General features: G+C 37.3%; 2 protein-coding genes across 4 annotated transcripts in view; both read right to left on the bottom strand.

Moving 5' to 3' along the window:
- Window positions 1-739: 739 nt before the first annotated feature.
- LOC113732607 (uncharacterized) overlaps window positions 740-15,907 on the bottom strand; it is a 19,832-nt gene continuing 4,664 nt past the window's right edge. The window contains exons 1-5 of one of the 3 annotated variants that reach the window (XM_072056450.1): window positions 11,572-13,252; window positions 8,929-8,984; window positions 5,921-7,122; window positions 1,591-1,646; window positions 740-962 (exon numbers count right to left, since the gene is read on the bottom strand). In XM_072056450.1, coding sequence (XP_071912551.1) covers window positions 1,603-1,646; window positions 5,921-7,109 — 1,233 coding nt within the window. In that variant the 5' untranslated portion in view covers window positions 7,110-7,122; window positions 8,929-8,984; window positions 11,572-13,252 and the 3' untranslated portion in view covers window positions 740-962; window positions 1,591-1,602. The other 2 variants (XM_072056452.1, XM_072056451.1) reach the window with 2 other exon arrangements.
- LOC113739961 (uncharacterized) overlaps window positions 15,454-15,907 on the bottom strand; it is a 12,494-nt gene continuing 12,040 nt past the window's right edge. The window contains exon 4 of the mRNA XM_072056458.1: window positions 15,454-15,676. The gene's annotated coding sequence lies outside the window, so the exon portion shown is untranslated. The remainder of the gene's footprint in view (window positions 15,677-15,907) is intronic.

Below are 15,907 nucleotides of genomic sequence, written 5' to 3'. Positions count from 1 at the left end.
ATAACTAATAGCTCAACCCTTAGTTTAGATTCAACTTAACCTTCATTAGTTTAGTCTTTGACAATCCCACTAGGCCCCACTCATTCTTCCGATTTCGCTTCCATAAATTCCTCTTAAATACGTAATTGGCACTAATCTTCAAGATCACACCATTGGCTCTTTACCTTTAACTTTCAAAAGTTAGACTTGATTCCTTCAATCCTACTTTTCCAAACTTAGTCATGATTTCTAGTCACATCATAATGCGATATACTGAATTCTTTTCAATTGCAAATACACCATTTAATGAAATATCTGGTATTCGGGTACAAGAATCTGACTATAGGATAATTCACACCTCAGGCTGGCCAGTCCCAAGAGTAACTTACCTATATTTGAGATTCCTACCCAACATACATGTCTAATATCCCAACTATAAACTTTTGTTCCACACTTAACGAGTCAATCCCCACAGTCCGAGAGTCCTCTCCCGGCACGAGCTCGATAAGAGCTCTGATACCACCTGTGGCGACCCCACTTTCCCCTAAGGCGAACCAAAGGGTTGGCGGGCCGTCTGCCCAGCTCTCGCCAGGACTCATGCAAGCATTCTAACCTAAAACCTTGGAGTAATAAACTACTCTGTTACAAAACAAATTTTCCCGAATAAGATCATCCTTACATCCAACTTAACTTCAGAGATAGCAGAGATAAATTAGCCAGTCGAGGCTCTTAAACATCCCACGTGCTACGTACCAAAATATAAAGTCGTACCAATCCGGGTAGATAAATACATAAATCTCTATTACAAATTTACAGGCCAAGTAATCGAATTAGGGTTTACCCATTTTCCCGTTTCAAGTGGCAACCCAAAAGAAAAGTGCATTATCTCAATAACACATTACAGCCCACAGAATAAGTTATAGCATTCAAATACAATCCAAAAGGAAAACTTAAGTAAGCATCCAGCTTTCAGTTTCCAGAACCTGTTAAGGAAAACAATAAACGTGGGGTGAGCTAAAGCTCAGTGGTGCCCCAAAAACATGCAATCAATTAAAACAATTAACACGTATTGATTCGATTGAAGTAAACAAATAGGAAGGCGATAATACCCAAGTGTACCTTAGACTGGTCGAGGGATTCACCCAACGACGTTACGTCCTGAACTTACATTATTATTATAGACTCGTCGAGGGATTCACCCAACGACTTTACGTCTAGCACTTGATTGATTATTATTGACTCGTCGAGGGATTCACCCAACGACTTTACGTCTAGCACTTGATTTATTATTATTGACTCGTCGAGGGATTCACCCAACGACTTTACGTCTAGCACTTGATTGATTATTATTGACTCGTCGAGGGATTCACCCAACGACTTTACGTCTAGCACTTGATTTATTATTATTGACTCGTCGAGGGATTCACCCAACGACTTTACGTCTAGCACTTGATTCACAAAAAAAATGTTTTACGCAAGTCACCACTCGAAAGGCTAGTGTGATAAAGTACACATTGCTCACTTCGATGGGTCAAAACCACTTCATAGTTATAATATAGCAAGTTAATAAAGCGCTTAACCACATAACATAAAACAAGCAGGGACACTCACCAAGAGTGAAGTTCAGATGTCAAGTTGGGAATCGAATTCCGCTTCCTCGCAATATCCTAGAATATCAAATATTGAAATTATAAGCTTTTATTCAGTCTTTAGACTCGAACACATTGAGGTTTATCTAATATATTGCTAGTTTACTTTCCCATAGTAATTTCAAAAATCTACTTAGATTGAAACTTGACACAAATAGTAGAAATGTTTCTTATAATTTTCCTTGAGGTACTTTTCCTTATAAAAAGGGTAACTAGTATAAATTTTCTGGAAATAAGTCGACAAACCTCTTAATATCAATGTTAGAAAGTTACTTTGAACATTTCTTTAAAGCTATGGTTCCTGCAAAAATTATTACTAAAACTATTTTACCCTAAAATAAGGTTTCTTGCCGAGCAAGTTTCCCATGCTTTTCCCCAGAATTATTACAACTCGTATTTTGGAACTTTTCCTATAGTTAACTATAGCTTAAGGAAAGAAAATGAATTAAAATAAGACTTAGAATTTTCAAAAGCTATATAACTTATTTACTAATCGAGGCTAGTTTGAGCTAAAGGAAATTATCGAGTTGGAAAGTTTTATAATATAATACTAGCTGGAAAAATATTTCTGATTAATTTGATCACAGCTACTCGAGTTCGCAAGGTCGATACAACTTCCACAGCTCCGATTCCGTTTCGAAATTATAATATGGATCAAAATATGACAAAAATCACATAGCAAATTACTAGGGCTTCGTCAATCATTAGCCCTAGATTTCAACAAGTGCATTTCTGAATAAAATAAAATGATCAACCAAGGCTTCATCAATCATTAGCACTTGGTTTCAGCAAGCCCATCATAAGCAACTAAAAATAAAATAAAAGTAAAGCCTCCAAGACATTCCAGCAATTAACTTTCGTCACCCTGTAGTACTTAGAAAATCATTCAAATGGCCAAGAGCTTCATCAATCATTAGCTCTTGATAGCAACCAATCACTTTCAAACCAAAATTTCAACTAGAAACAAGGAGTAAAGTCACGGCTAATTTAACGCTTAAATAACTCGAGAAATTCAGATTACCACCATAGCATTTTACTAGGCTCAATGCCATTCACATACCAGAAAATTTTAGCATGTAAGCTTCACTTGAAATTCAGAAATTCAAATCACAGATAGGCCCAACATTCGATTCAAGTCAAAATTCATTTTCCTGAAGAAACAGGACATTAAGTCAAGACAGCCTACTTTGAGGAGTCACGTACAGCCGTACACATGGAGGAAAAATATAAAATTTCTACAGAACCAAGGCCCATGTTTCTAGTTTCAAATGCCACTGACGGCACCTTAAACGGATTTTTCTACACCAAGATATAAGCATTTTACTGAAATTGGTCAGGGACATCCAAAAATCTGAAATGTCATTTTTCACATGTGAAAAACTCCTTTTTCTCTTTTTGCACCAAAATGTTTTTATTCAAACCATCCATACATTTCTTATATAATTCCAAAACAACATATTCCAGGCATTTCCATCCCTCATGATTTGAAGGAAATTTTCGAAACTAAGTTGAGCTTCCAACTCAACCTTCGGCCATCACAAAGGAAATTCCAGCATTTGTATACTAACCTCTTTAATTCAATCCTTCAATATATTAAATATTTCCTCGCCAAACCACTTAAATTTTGCATCTCTTATGTAGCTCAAGACCATCATAGTCCAAGGAAACAATAAAATAAATGTTCAGAAACCATTTAAACTTTCTAAAGGCAAACTGAAATTTCTGGTTCAACCTTGCTTGCGGCTTCAAAGATTTCCAGCAAACAATTCAACTTTAGTTCAAATTTCCTTGGTTTAAACATGGTGTTAGTTACTCAATTCAACATTTTAAACACCTAGTTAGTTACTAAAATTTTCCACTTTCAAAATTGAGTTCAAACTATCATTATTAACATCAAAATTTCCAGAAATTTTCCTGCTTGGGCTCGGGTGATCATGCCTTGAAGCAGAATGTACTCTTAACCTTTATTTCTCTGATTTAAAACTTACTAATCAACTACATGCAGGGCCTAATTAACTTGTTATTAGTCATCTAATCATGGTTATAAGTTTAAACAACAACACTAAACCAAATCAGGTTGCAAAGCTTTAAGCTAAGCTCTCGGCCAAACCAGAAATTCTTCCAGCATTTGTTTAGTCACAAACCATTTTTTTTCTATGGTTAATTCCTGTATTTTGCACTTAATTTCACATGCACAACTGCTGAATTTAACTAGCTATCATATCCAGACCAGAAATCAGTTTGATAGCAACCAAATTGAACCAAGTTAAGCTGTAATAATTAAGCTAGGCTCTCGGCAGAATTTTCTTACCCCAAACTAACCCAGAAATTTATCTCTGCTTTAACACTTCATTCGAATGCCCAATTCATCATACATGGTCTTAATCTTCCAGTTCTTACTCAGCTAAAGACATTTGGGTGTTCAGATTATCACACAAAACAAAATTGGAGCTGCAATAACACCTCAAGTCTCGGTAGCAACAATTTCTCAAAACAGAAATTTTCCTAAGGTTTTGATTTCAGCATCCGATTGTATAATCTAAACATGTAATCTCTGATATAGCTTGATCAACTAATAATCAACCTATTTTAGACCAGAAATTACCTCAGCTAGCAACCAATCTTTCACACGAAATTCCAGAAATTTCCTTCCTAGCTCTCGGCCAAGTGCAGATGGTGATTCTGGTTTGGAGTTGCGGCTGAAAAGGGTTGTGGATGAAGGTAGAATTGGTGAAGCTTCCGGCAGATTCCCTTCCCTGGCTTTGCTCCAACTCACGGCTGAATCCAAGAAGTTTCCGGCAGCTCTCTCCCTCTCTCGGTGCTCTCGGTCAAGGCAGGGAAGAAATGAGGTTTTGTTGTGAATCAAGAATGAAAGAGTAGAGTGGTATTTGGAGTGAAGTTGATTTCGACTTTGGTTTGTGCAGAGAAAGAGTCGGCTGAAATGGTTGTGAGATGTAGTGTGAATTTGATCAAGTGGTTTTGTGGTGCCGCGGTTTACGAAAGGTTGCGTATCGAATTGGTTAAAATGCAATTGGTCGAAGTTGCGGTGATGGGAATTTGTCATAAGGGTCGTTTGGTTTCGCATGGAATTGTAAGGTCTTTTGGTCTTTTCACTTGGTTTCCTAATCTCAACTTAATTTCTCAAATTTATCCTCAAGGGTGATTTGAACGCCTAATAACCCCTCCCAATATACTTAACCATTTTTATCGAATAAATATCGATTAAACTTAAATATTAAGGTTCCTAACATTATATAGCGATTAACTTAATTATCCGCATCTCCAATTGTTTATTCTCAAGAATTAAAGTTATCCTACACAAAATTTATCGAATTTTCATGCCTTAAGTATGTTTAGTATAGGAATATCATATTTATCTAAAATTCATTGATTTTTATCTTAACGCGGAAATTCCTATAAACATTTAACATTATTAACGATTAAAACTAGCTATCGGAAATCAAAGAATTTATTTTAAAGTAATAGAATTAATCCAACTCAAGAAATATTAATTTAGTATAGCAAAACCGAATAATTCAATATTGGCACAATTATATTATTTATTACATAGAAATTATCTTTACCCTTTTATTTCAAAACAATTAATTACAATACTAGAATTCAAAAAAATTAATTATTAGATCAATGAAATAGTTTACCATTGAAATATGAAGTTAATGTAACAAAACTAAGAAGTTTAGTAGTTTAGCACAATTCTTTTATTTTGCACATAACGTTTATTTCTACGTACTTACTTAAAAACAATTGGACTTAGTGCTAAAATTTATTAAAGAATTAAAATGCAAATAAAATATGCACTGATATTTATATGTCTATTTTCAGGGTTCTCACATCCTCCCCTCCTTAAAATGAATTTTGTCCTCAAAATTCTTACTTTCTTGAGAAACAAATCGGAATACTTTTTCTGCATTTCTTCTTCTAACTCCCAAGTTGCTTCTTCGGAAATCCAAAGTTCCAATACTTTTGTTCTGCAATCAAGCTTAGCATGGTGATGAGCTAGAAAATTCTTTCATATAATAACATCATAACCTCGTATGTCCAATTTGATTAGATCCACTAGTATTTTATGCCCTTCAATCCAGAATTCACAGTTATTATAAGTTAAGCTACTGATTAAAATCTTATTACCCATTGATGTTTTAACTTCAAGGTCAAGGGTAATCTAACAGGTTTGACGTTAACTCCGGATGGAAAAGTTTGGTTCACAAATGAATGAGTTGCGCTATGATCAATTAACACTCTAGCTAATTGATGAGAAATGGGAAGAGTACCTTCCACGGCTTCCGAAGAATCAGGTACAGGTTGGTCATTTATAGCGTAAACCCTGGTAGGAACTTTCGGCCTATTCTCTCTAATGTTGGCTGGTTCATCATTCAGGGTATTATCCTCTTGTATTTTCGGGCAACCGGCAATTTGGTGCTCGCTGCTTCCACACTTCAAGCACTTTCCTGCTTTCCTCCAGCAACCGGCCTCGGTATGTCCAGGTTTCTTGCAATACCCACAAGTTCCCAGGAAAGTTATCGCACGACTTCCTTGTGGAGCGTTCCTAGGTTGACCTCTTCCATTTGGTCCCCCGTTAGTTCCATTATTTCTTCCTCCGGCACCTCTGGCACCAGTTCCTCGACCCACTTTGGCCAGTGGAGCATTTGTATAAGTCGGCTCCCGACTGCTGCTAGGTGCAAATCTTTTCTTGGCCTGGTAAGTTTTTACTTGAGTTCTAGCAACTTCAACCCTTTGAGCTCTTTCTACAGCATCAGCAAATGTGTCTATCCGAACAGCAGCTAATCCCTCCTGAATTTCCACGTTTAGTCCCTGCACAAACCTCCGGACACGCCTTTGTTCCGTGGCTATCAGTTCAGGAGCAAATCGGGACAATTTTGTGAACTGGACTTCATATTCGGCGACACTCATCGCCCCTTGTTTACATTTTATGAAGTCGTCCTCTCTCTTTTCTTGAATGAGAGGTGGAAGAAATTTGGCGTTGAACTCCCTTGTGAAGTTCGCCCAGGTCCTGGGAATATGATTCCTGTCCCAATTGACCCTAATTAGGTTCCACCAGGAACGAGCAGCTCCTTCAAACTGGAATGCTGCAAAAGTCACTTGCCTCTCTTCCGTATAATTTAGAGCGGCAAAAATATCAGAGATCCTTTCCCACCAACCTTCGGCTACCTCAGGTTCTGGGCCTCCGTAGAACTTAGGAGGTCCAAACTTCAGGAATCTCTCTAATGCCCGATCCTCGTAATCGATTGGGCCTCCTTGCTGATGCACCGCTCCATGGGCTTGATGCTCAGTCATGCGCTCTAACACATCAGTTATTCTATTGATTGCGGTGGCCACTGGATCTCCGGCCACGTTTCCCTGACCATGGCCTGGGTTGGCCTCAGGTTCCCTATCACTACCACCCTCGGGGTGTTGCCTAGTTGGTCTCCCACGTCCTCTATTTCTAACTTGTAGATCCATAGCCTAGTTATGCCTATTGATAAAAATAAAGTGATCAAGCGAAGATGTTGCTATTTATTTACTTGTTATTATTAAGTGAAGTCAACATGAATACCAAGAGAAAGAAAATTTAAAACACTTAAAGCATATATTCACATACCAAAGTTCATACAACTTTAAAAGCCAAACAATTCACGGTACATTTAATATTTTCACACATAACTCATATTTCGATCTTTATAAACATGAAGGAAAGCAAGTCAATAATACACCGATTATTATAACCACATAACTAATAGCTCAACCCTTAGTTTAGATTCAACTTAACCTTCATTAGTTTAGTCTTTGACAATCCCACTAGGCCCCACTCATTCTTCCGATTTCGCTTCCATAAATTCCTCTTAAATACGTAATTGGCACTAATCTTCAAGATCACACCATTGGCTCTTTACCTTTAACTTTCAAAAGTTAGACTTGATTCCTTCAATCCTACTTTTCCAAACTTAGTCATGATTTCTAGTCACATCATAATGCGATATACTGAATTCTTTTCAATTGCAAATACACCATTTAATGAAATATCTGGTATTCGGGTACAAGAATCTGACTATAGGATAATTCACACCTCAGGCTGGCCAGTCCCAAGAGTAACTTACCTATATTTGAGATTCCTACCCAACATACATGTCTAATATCCCAACTATAAACTTTTGTTCCACACTTAACGAGTCAATCCCCACAGTCCGAGAGTCCTCTCCCGGCACGAGCTCGATAAGAGCTCTGATACCACCTGTGGCGACCCCACTTTCCCCTAAGGCGAACCAAAGGGTTGGCGGGCCGTCTGCCCAGCTCTCGCCAGGACTCATGCAAGCATTCTAACCTAAAACCTTGGAGTAATAAACTACTCTGTTACAAAACAAATTTTCCCGAATAAGATCATCCTTACATCCAACTTAACTTCAGAGATAGCAGAGATAAATTAGCCAGTCGAGGCTCTTAAACATCCCACGTGCTACGTACCAAAATATAAAGTCGTACCAATCCGGGTAGATAAATACATAAATCTCTATTACAAATTTACAGGCCAAGTAATCGAATTAGGGTTTACCCATTTTCCCGTTTCAAGTGGCAACCCAAAAGAAAAGTGCATTATCTCAATAACACATTACAGCCCACAGAATAAGTTATAGCATTCAAATACAATCCAAAAGGAAAACTTAAGTAAGCATCCAGCTTTCAGTTTCCAGAACCTGTTAAGGAAAACAATAAACGTGGGGTGAGCTAAAGCTCAGTGGTGCCCCAAAAACATGCAATCAATTAAAACAATTAACACGTATTGATTCGATTGAAGTAAACAAATAGGAAGGCGATAATACCCAAGTGTACCTTAGACTGGTCGAGGGATTCACCCAACGACGTTACGTCCTGAACTTACATTATTATTATAGACTCGTCGAGGGATTCACCCAACGACTTTACGTCTAGCACTTGATTGATTATTATTGACTCGTCGAGGGATTCACCCAACGACTTTACGTCTAGCACTTGATTTATTATTATTGACTCGTCGAGGGATTCACCCAACGACTTTACGTCTAGCACTTGATTGATTATTATTGACTCGTCGAGGGATTCACCCAACGACTTTACGTCTAGCACTTGATTCTCGTCGACACCCAACGACTTTAAACTTGATGTTTTACGCAAGTCACCACTCGAAAGGCTAGTGTGATAAAGTACACATTGCTCACTTCGATGGGTCAAAACCACTTCATAGTTATAATATAGCAAGTTAATAAAGCGCTTAACCACATAACATAAAACAAGCAGGGACACTCACCAAGAGTGAAGTTCAGATGTCAAGTTGGGAATCGAATTCCGCTTCCTCGCAATATCCTAGAATATCAAATATTGAAATTATAAGCTTTTATTCAGTCTTTAGACTCGAACACATTGAGGTTTATCTAATATATTGCTAGTTTACTTTCCCATAGTAATTTCAAAAATCTACTTAGATTGAAACTTGACACAAATAGTAGAAATGTTTCTTATAATTTTCCTTGAGGTACTTTTCCTTATAAAAAGGGTAACTAGTATAAATTTTCTGGAAATAAGTCGACAAACCTCTTAATATCAATGTTAGAAAGTTACTTTGAACATTTCTTTAAAGCTATGGTTCCTGCAAAAATTATTACTAAAACTATTTTACCCTAAAATAAGGTTTCTTGCCGAGCAAGTTTCCCATGCTTTTCCCCAGAATTATTACAACTCGTATTTTGGAACTTTTCCTATAGTTAACTATAGCTTAAGGAAAGAAAATGAATTAAAATAAGACTTAGAATTTTCAAAAGCTATATAACTTATTTACTAATCGAGGCTAGTTTGAGCTAAAGGAAATTATCGAGTTGGAAAGTTTTATAATATAATACTAGCTGGAAAAATATTTCTGATTAATTTGATCACAGCTACTCGAGTTCGCAAGGTCGATACAACTTCCACAGCTCCGATTCCGTTTCGAAATTATAATATGGATCAAAATATGACAAAAATCACATAGCAAATTACTAGGGCTTCGTCAATCATTAGCCCTAGATTTCAACAAGTGCATTTCTGAATAAAATAAAATGATCAACCAAGGCTTCATCAATCATTAGCACTTGGTTTCAGCAAGCCCATCATAAGCAACTAAAAATAAAATAAAAGTAAAGCCTCCAAGACATTCCAGCAATTAACTTTCGTCACCCTGTAGTACTTAGAAAATCATTCAAATGGCCAAGAGCTTCATCAATCATTAGCTCTTGATAGCAACCAATCACTTTCAAACCAAAATTTCAACTAGAAACAAGGAGTAAAGTCACGGCTAATTTAACGCTTAAATAACTCGAGAAATTCAGATTACCACCATAGCATTTTACTAGGCTCAATGCCATTCACATACCAGAAAATTTTAGCATGTAAGCTTCACTTGAAATTCAGAAATTCAAATCACAGATAGGCCCAACATTCGATTCAAGTCAAAATTCATTTTCCTGAAGAAACAGGACATTAAGTCAAGACAGCCTACTTTGAGGAGTCACGTACAGCCGTACACATGGAGGAAAAATATAAAATTTCTACAGAACCAAGGCCCATGTTTCTAGTTTCAAATGCCACTGACGGCACCTTAAACGGATTTTTCTACACCAAGATATAAGCATTTTACTGAAATTGGTCAGGGACATCCAAAAATCTGAAATGTCATTTTTCACATGTGAAAAACTCCTTTTTCTCTTTTTGCACCAAAATGTTTTTATTCAAACCATCCATACATTTCTTATATAATTCCAAAACAACATATTCCAGGCATTTCCATCCCTCATGATTTGAAGGAAATTTTCGAAACTAAGTTGAGCTTCCAACTCAACCTTCGGCCATCACAAAGGAAATTCCAGCATTTGTATACTAACCTCTTTAATTCAATCCTTCAATATATTAAATATTTCCTCGCCAAACCACTTAAATTTTGCATCTCTTATGTAGCTCAAGACCATCATAGTCCAAGGAAACAATAAAATAAATGTTCAGAAACCATTTAAACTTTCTAAAGGCAAACTGAAATTTCTGGTTCAACCTTGCTTGCGGCTTCAAAGATTTCCAGCAAACAATTCAACTTTAGTTCAAATTTCCTTGGTTTAAACATGGTGTTAGTTACTCAATTCAACATTTTAAACACCTAGTTAGTTACTAAAATTTTCCACTTTCAAAATTGAGTTCAAACTATCATTATTAACATCAAAATTTCCAGAAATTTTCCTGCTTGGGCTCGGGTGATCATGCCTTGAAGCAGAATGTACTCTTAACCTTTATTTCTCTGATTTAAAACTTACTAATCAACTACATGCAGGGCCTAATTAACTTGTTATTAGTCATCTAATCATGGTTATAAGTTTAAACAACAACACTAAACCAAATCAGGTTGCAAAGCTTTAAGCTAAGCTCTCGGCCAAACCAGAAATTCTTCCAGCATTTGTTTAGTCACAAACCATTTTTTTTCTATGGTTAATTCCTGTATTTTGCACTTAATTTCACATGCACAACTGCTGAATTTAACTAGCTATCATATCCAGACCAGAAATCAGTTTGATAGCAACCAAATTGAACCAAGTTAAGCTGTAATAATTAAGCTAGGCTCTCGGCAGAATTTTCTTACCCCAAACTAACCCAGAAATTTATCTCTGCTTTAACACTTCATTCGAATGCCCAATTCATCATACATGGTCTTAATCTTCCAGTTCTTACTCAGCTAAAGACATTTGGGTGTTCAGATTATCACACAAAACAAAATTGGAGCTGCAATAACACCTCAAGTCTCGGTAGCAACAATTTCTCAAAACAGAAATTTTCCTAAGGTTTTGATTTCAGCATCCGATTGTATAATCTAAACATGTAATCTCTGATATAGCTTGATCAACTAATAATCAACCTATTTTAGACCAGAAATTACCTCAGCTAGCAACCAATCTTTCACACGAAATTCCAGAAATTTCCTTCCTAGCTCTCGGCCAAGTGCAGATGGTGATTCTGGTTTGGAGTTGCGGCTGAAAAGGGTTGTGGATGAAGGTAGAATTGGTGAAGCTTCCGGCAGATTCCCTTCCCTGGCTTTGCTCCAACTCACGGCTGAATCCAAGAAGTTTCCGGCAGCTCTCTCCCTCTCTCGGTGCTCTCGGTCAAGGCAGGGAAGAAATGAGGTTTTGTTGTGAATCAAGAATGAAAGAGTAGAGTGGTATTTGGAGTGAAGTTGATTTCGACTTTGGTTTGTGCAGAGAAAGAGTCGGCTGAAATGGTTGTGAGATGTAGTGTGAATTTGATCAAGTGGTTTTGTGGTGCCGCGGTTTACGAAAGGTTGCGTATCGAATTGGTTAAAATGCAATTGGTCGAAGTTGCGGTGATGGGAATTTGTCATAAGGGTCGTTTGGTTTCGCATGGAATTGTAAGGTCTTTTGGTCTTTTCACTTGGTTTCCTAATCTCAACTTAATTTCTCAAATTTATCCTCAAGGGTGATTTGAACGCCTAATAACCCCTCCCAATATACTTAACCATTTTTATCGAATAAATATCGATTAAACTTAAATATTAAGGTTCCTAACATTATATAGCGATTAACTTAATTATCCGCATCTCCAATTGTTTATTCTCAAGAATTAAAGTTATCCTACACAAAATTTATCGAATTTTCATGCCTTAAGTATGTTTAGTATAGGAATATCATATTTATCTAAAATTCATTGATTTTTATCTTAACGCGGAAATTCCTATAAACATTTAACATTATTAACGATTAAAACTAGCTATCGGAAATCAAAGAATTTATTTTAAAGTAATAGAATTAATCCAACTCAAGAAATATTAATTTAGTATAGCAAAACCGAATAATTCAATATTGGCACAATTATATTATTTATTACATAGAAATTATCTTTACCCTTTTATTTCAAAACAATTAATTACAATACTAGAATTCAAAAAAATTAATTATTAGATCAATGAAATAGTTTACCATTGAAATATGAAGTTAATGTAACAAAACTAAGAAGTTTAGTAGTTTAGCACAATTCTTTTATTTTGCACATAACGTTTATTTCTACGTACTTACTTAAAAACAATTGGACTTAGTGCTAAAATTTATTAAAGAATTAAAATGCAAATAAAATATGCACTGATATTTATATGTCTATTTTCAGGGTTCTCACATCCTCCCCTCCTTAAAATGAATTTTGTCCTCAAAATTCTTACTTTCTTGAGAAACAAATCGGAATACTTTTTCTGCATTTCTTCTTCTAACTCCCAAGTTGCTTCTTCGGAAATCCAAAGTTCCAATACTTTTGTTCTGCAATCAAGCTTAGCATGGTGATGAGCTAGAAAATTCTTTCATATAATAACATCATAACCTCGTATGTCCAATTTGATTAGATCCACTAGTATTTTATGCCCTTCAATCCAGAATTCACAGTTATTATAAGTTAAGCTACTGATTAAAATCTTATTACCCATTGATGTTTTAACTTCAAGGTCAAGGGTAATCTAACAGGTTTGACGTTAACTCCGGATGGAAAAGTTTGGTTCACAAATGAATGAGTTGCGCTATGATCAATTAACACTCTAGCTAATTGATGAGAAATGGGAAGAGTACCTTCCACGGCTTCCGAAGAATCAGGTACAGGTTGGTCATTTATAGCGTAAACCCTGGTAGGAACTTTCGGCCTATTCTCTCTAATGTTGGCTGGTTCATCATTCAGGGTATTATCCTCTTGTATTTTCGGGCAACCGGCAATTTGGTGCTCGCTGCTTCCACACTTCAAGCACTTTCCTGCTTTCCTCCAGCAACCGGCCTCGGTATGTCCAGGTTTCTTGCAATACCCACAAGTTCCCAGGAAAGTTATCGCACGACTTCCTTGTGGAGCGTTCCTAGGTTGACCTCTTCCATTTGGTCCCCCGTTAGTTCCATTATTTCTTCCTCCGGCACCTCTGGCACCAGTTCCTCGACCCACTTTGGCCAGTGGAGCATTTGTATAAGTCGGCTCCCGACTGCTGCTAGGTGCAAATCTTTTCTTGGCCTGGTAAGTTTTTACTTGAGTTCTAGCAACTTCAACCCTTTGAGCTCTTTCTACAGCATCAGCAAATGTGTCTATCCGAACAGCAGCTAATCCCTCCTGAATTTCCACGTTTAGTCCCTGCACAAACCTCCGGACACGCCTTTGTTCCGTGGCTATCAGTTCAGGAGCAAATCGGGACAATTTTGTGAACTGGACTTCATATTCGGCGACACTCATCGCCCCTTGTTTACATTTTATGAAGTCGTCCTCTCTCTTTTCTTGAATGAGAGGTGGAAGAAATTTGGCGTTGAACTCCCTTGTGAAGTTCGCCCAGGTCCTGGGAATATGATTCCTGTCCCAATTGACCCTAATTAGGTTCCACCAGGAACGAGCAGCTCCTTCAAACTGGAATGCTGCAAAAGTCACTTGCCTCTCTTCCGTATAATTTAGAGCGGCAAAAATATCAGAGATCCTTTCCCACCAACCTTCGGCTACCTCAGGTTCTGGGCCTCCGTAGAACTTAGGAGGTCCAAACTTCAGGAATCTCTCTAATGCCCGATCCTCGTAATCGATTGGGCCTCCTTGCTGATGCACCGCTCCATGGGCTTGATGCTCAGTCATGCGCTCTAACACATCAGTTATTCTATTGATTGCGGTGGCCACTGGATCTCCGGCCACGTTTCCCTGACCATGGCCTGGGTTGGCCTCAGGTTCCCTATCACTACCACCCTCGGGGTGTTGCCTAGTTGGTCTCCCACGTCCTCTATTTCTAACTTGTAGATCCATAGCCTAGTTATGCCTATTGATAAAAATAAAGTGATCAAGCGAAGATGTTGCTATTTATTTACTTGTTATTATTAAGTGAAGTCAACATGAATACCAAGAGAAAGAAAATTTAAAACACTTAAAGCATATATTCACATACCAAAGTTCATACAACTTTAAAAGCCAAACAATTCACGGTACATTTAATATTTTCACACATAACTCATATTTCGATCTTTATAAACATGAAGGAAAGCAAGTCAATAATACACCGATTATTATAACCACATAACTAATAGCTCAACCCTTAGTTTAGATTCAACTTAACCTTCATTAGTTTAGTCTTTGACAATCCCACTAGGCCCCACTCATTCTTCCGATTTCGCTTCCATAAATTCCTCTTAAATACGTAATTGGCACTAATCTTCAAGATCACACCATTGGCTCTTTACCTTTAACTTTCAAAAGTTAGACTTGATTCCTTCAATCCTACTTTTCCAAACTTAGTCATGATTTCTAGTCACATCATAATGCGATATACTGAATTCTTTTCAATTGCAAATACACCATTTAATGAAATATCTGGTATTCGGGTACAAGAATCTGACTATAGGATAATTCACACCTCAGGCTGGCCAGTCCCAAGAGTAACTTACCTATATTTGAGATTCCTACCCAACATACATGTCTAATATCCCAACTATAAACTTTTGTTCCACACTTAACGAGTCAATCCCCACAGTCCGAGAGTCCTCTCCCGGCACGAGCTCGATAAGAGCTCTGATACCACCTGTGGCGACCCCACTTTCCCCTAAGGCGAACCAAAGGGTTGGCGGGCCGTCTGCCCAGCTCTCGCCAGGACTCATGCAAGCATTCTAACCTAAAACCTTGGAGTAATAAACTACTCTGTTACAAAACAAATTTTCCCGAATAAGATCATCCTTACATCCAACTTAACTTCAGAGATAGCAGAGATAAATTAGCCAGTCGAGGCTCTTAAACATCCCACGTGCTACGTACCAAAATATAAAGTCGTACCAATCCGGGTAGATAAATACATAAATCTCTATTACAAATTTACAGGCCAAGTAATCGAATTAGGGTTTACCCATTTTCCCGTTTCAAGTGGCAACCCAAAAGAAAAGTGCATTATCTCAATAACACATTACAGCCCACAGAATAAGTTATAGCATTCAAATACAATCCAAAAGGAAAACTTAAGTAAGCATCCAGCTTTCAGTTTCCAGAACCTGTTAAGGAAAACAATAAACGTGGGGTGAGCTAAAGCTCAGTGGTGCCCCAAAAACATGCAATCAATTAAAACAATTAACACGTATTGATTCGATTGAAGTAAACAAATAGGAAGGCGATAATACCCAAGTGTACCTTAGACTGGTCGAGGGATTCACCCAACGACGTTACGTCCTGAACTTACATTATTATTATAGACTCGTCGAGGGATTCACCCAACGACTTTACGT

The sequence above is a fragment of the Coffea arabica genome, chromosome 7c (assembly GCF_036785885.1).
Source record: "Coffea arabica cultivar ET-39 chromosome 7c, Coffea Arabica ET-39 HiFi, whole genome shotgun sequence".
NCBI lineage: Eukaryota > Viridiplantae > Streptophyta > Magnoliopsida > Gentianales > Rubiaceae > Coffea > Coffea arabica.
Note: the sequence above shows the minus strand (reverse complement) of the source record. Positions and strands in the feature narration are given on the sequence as shown.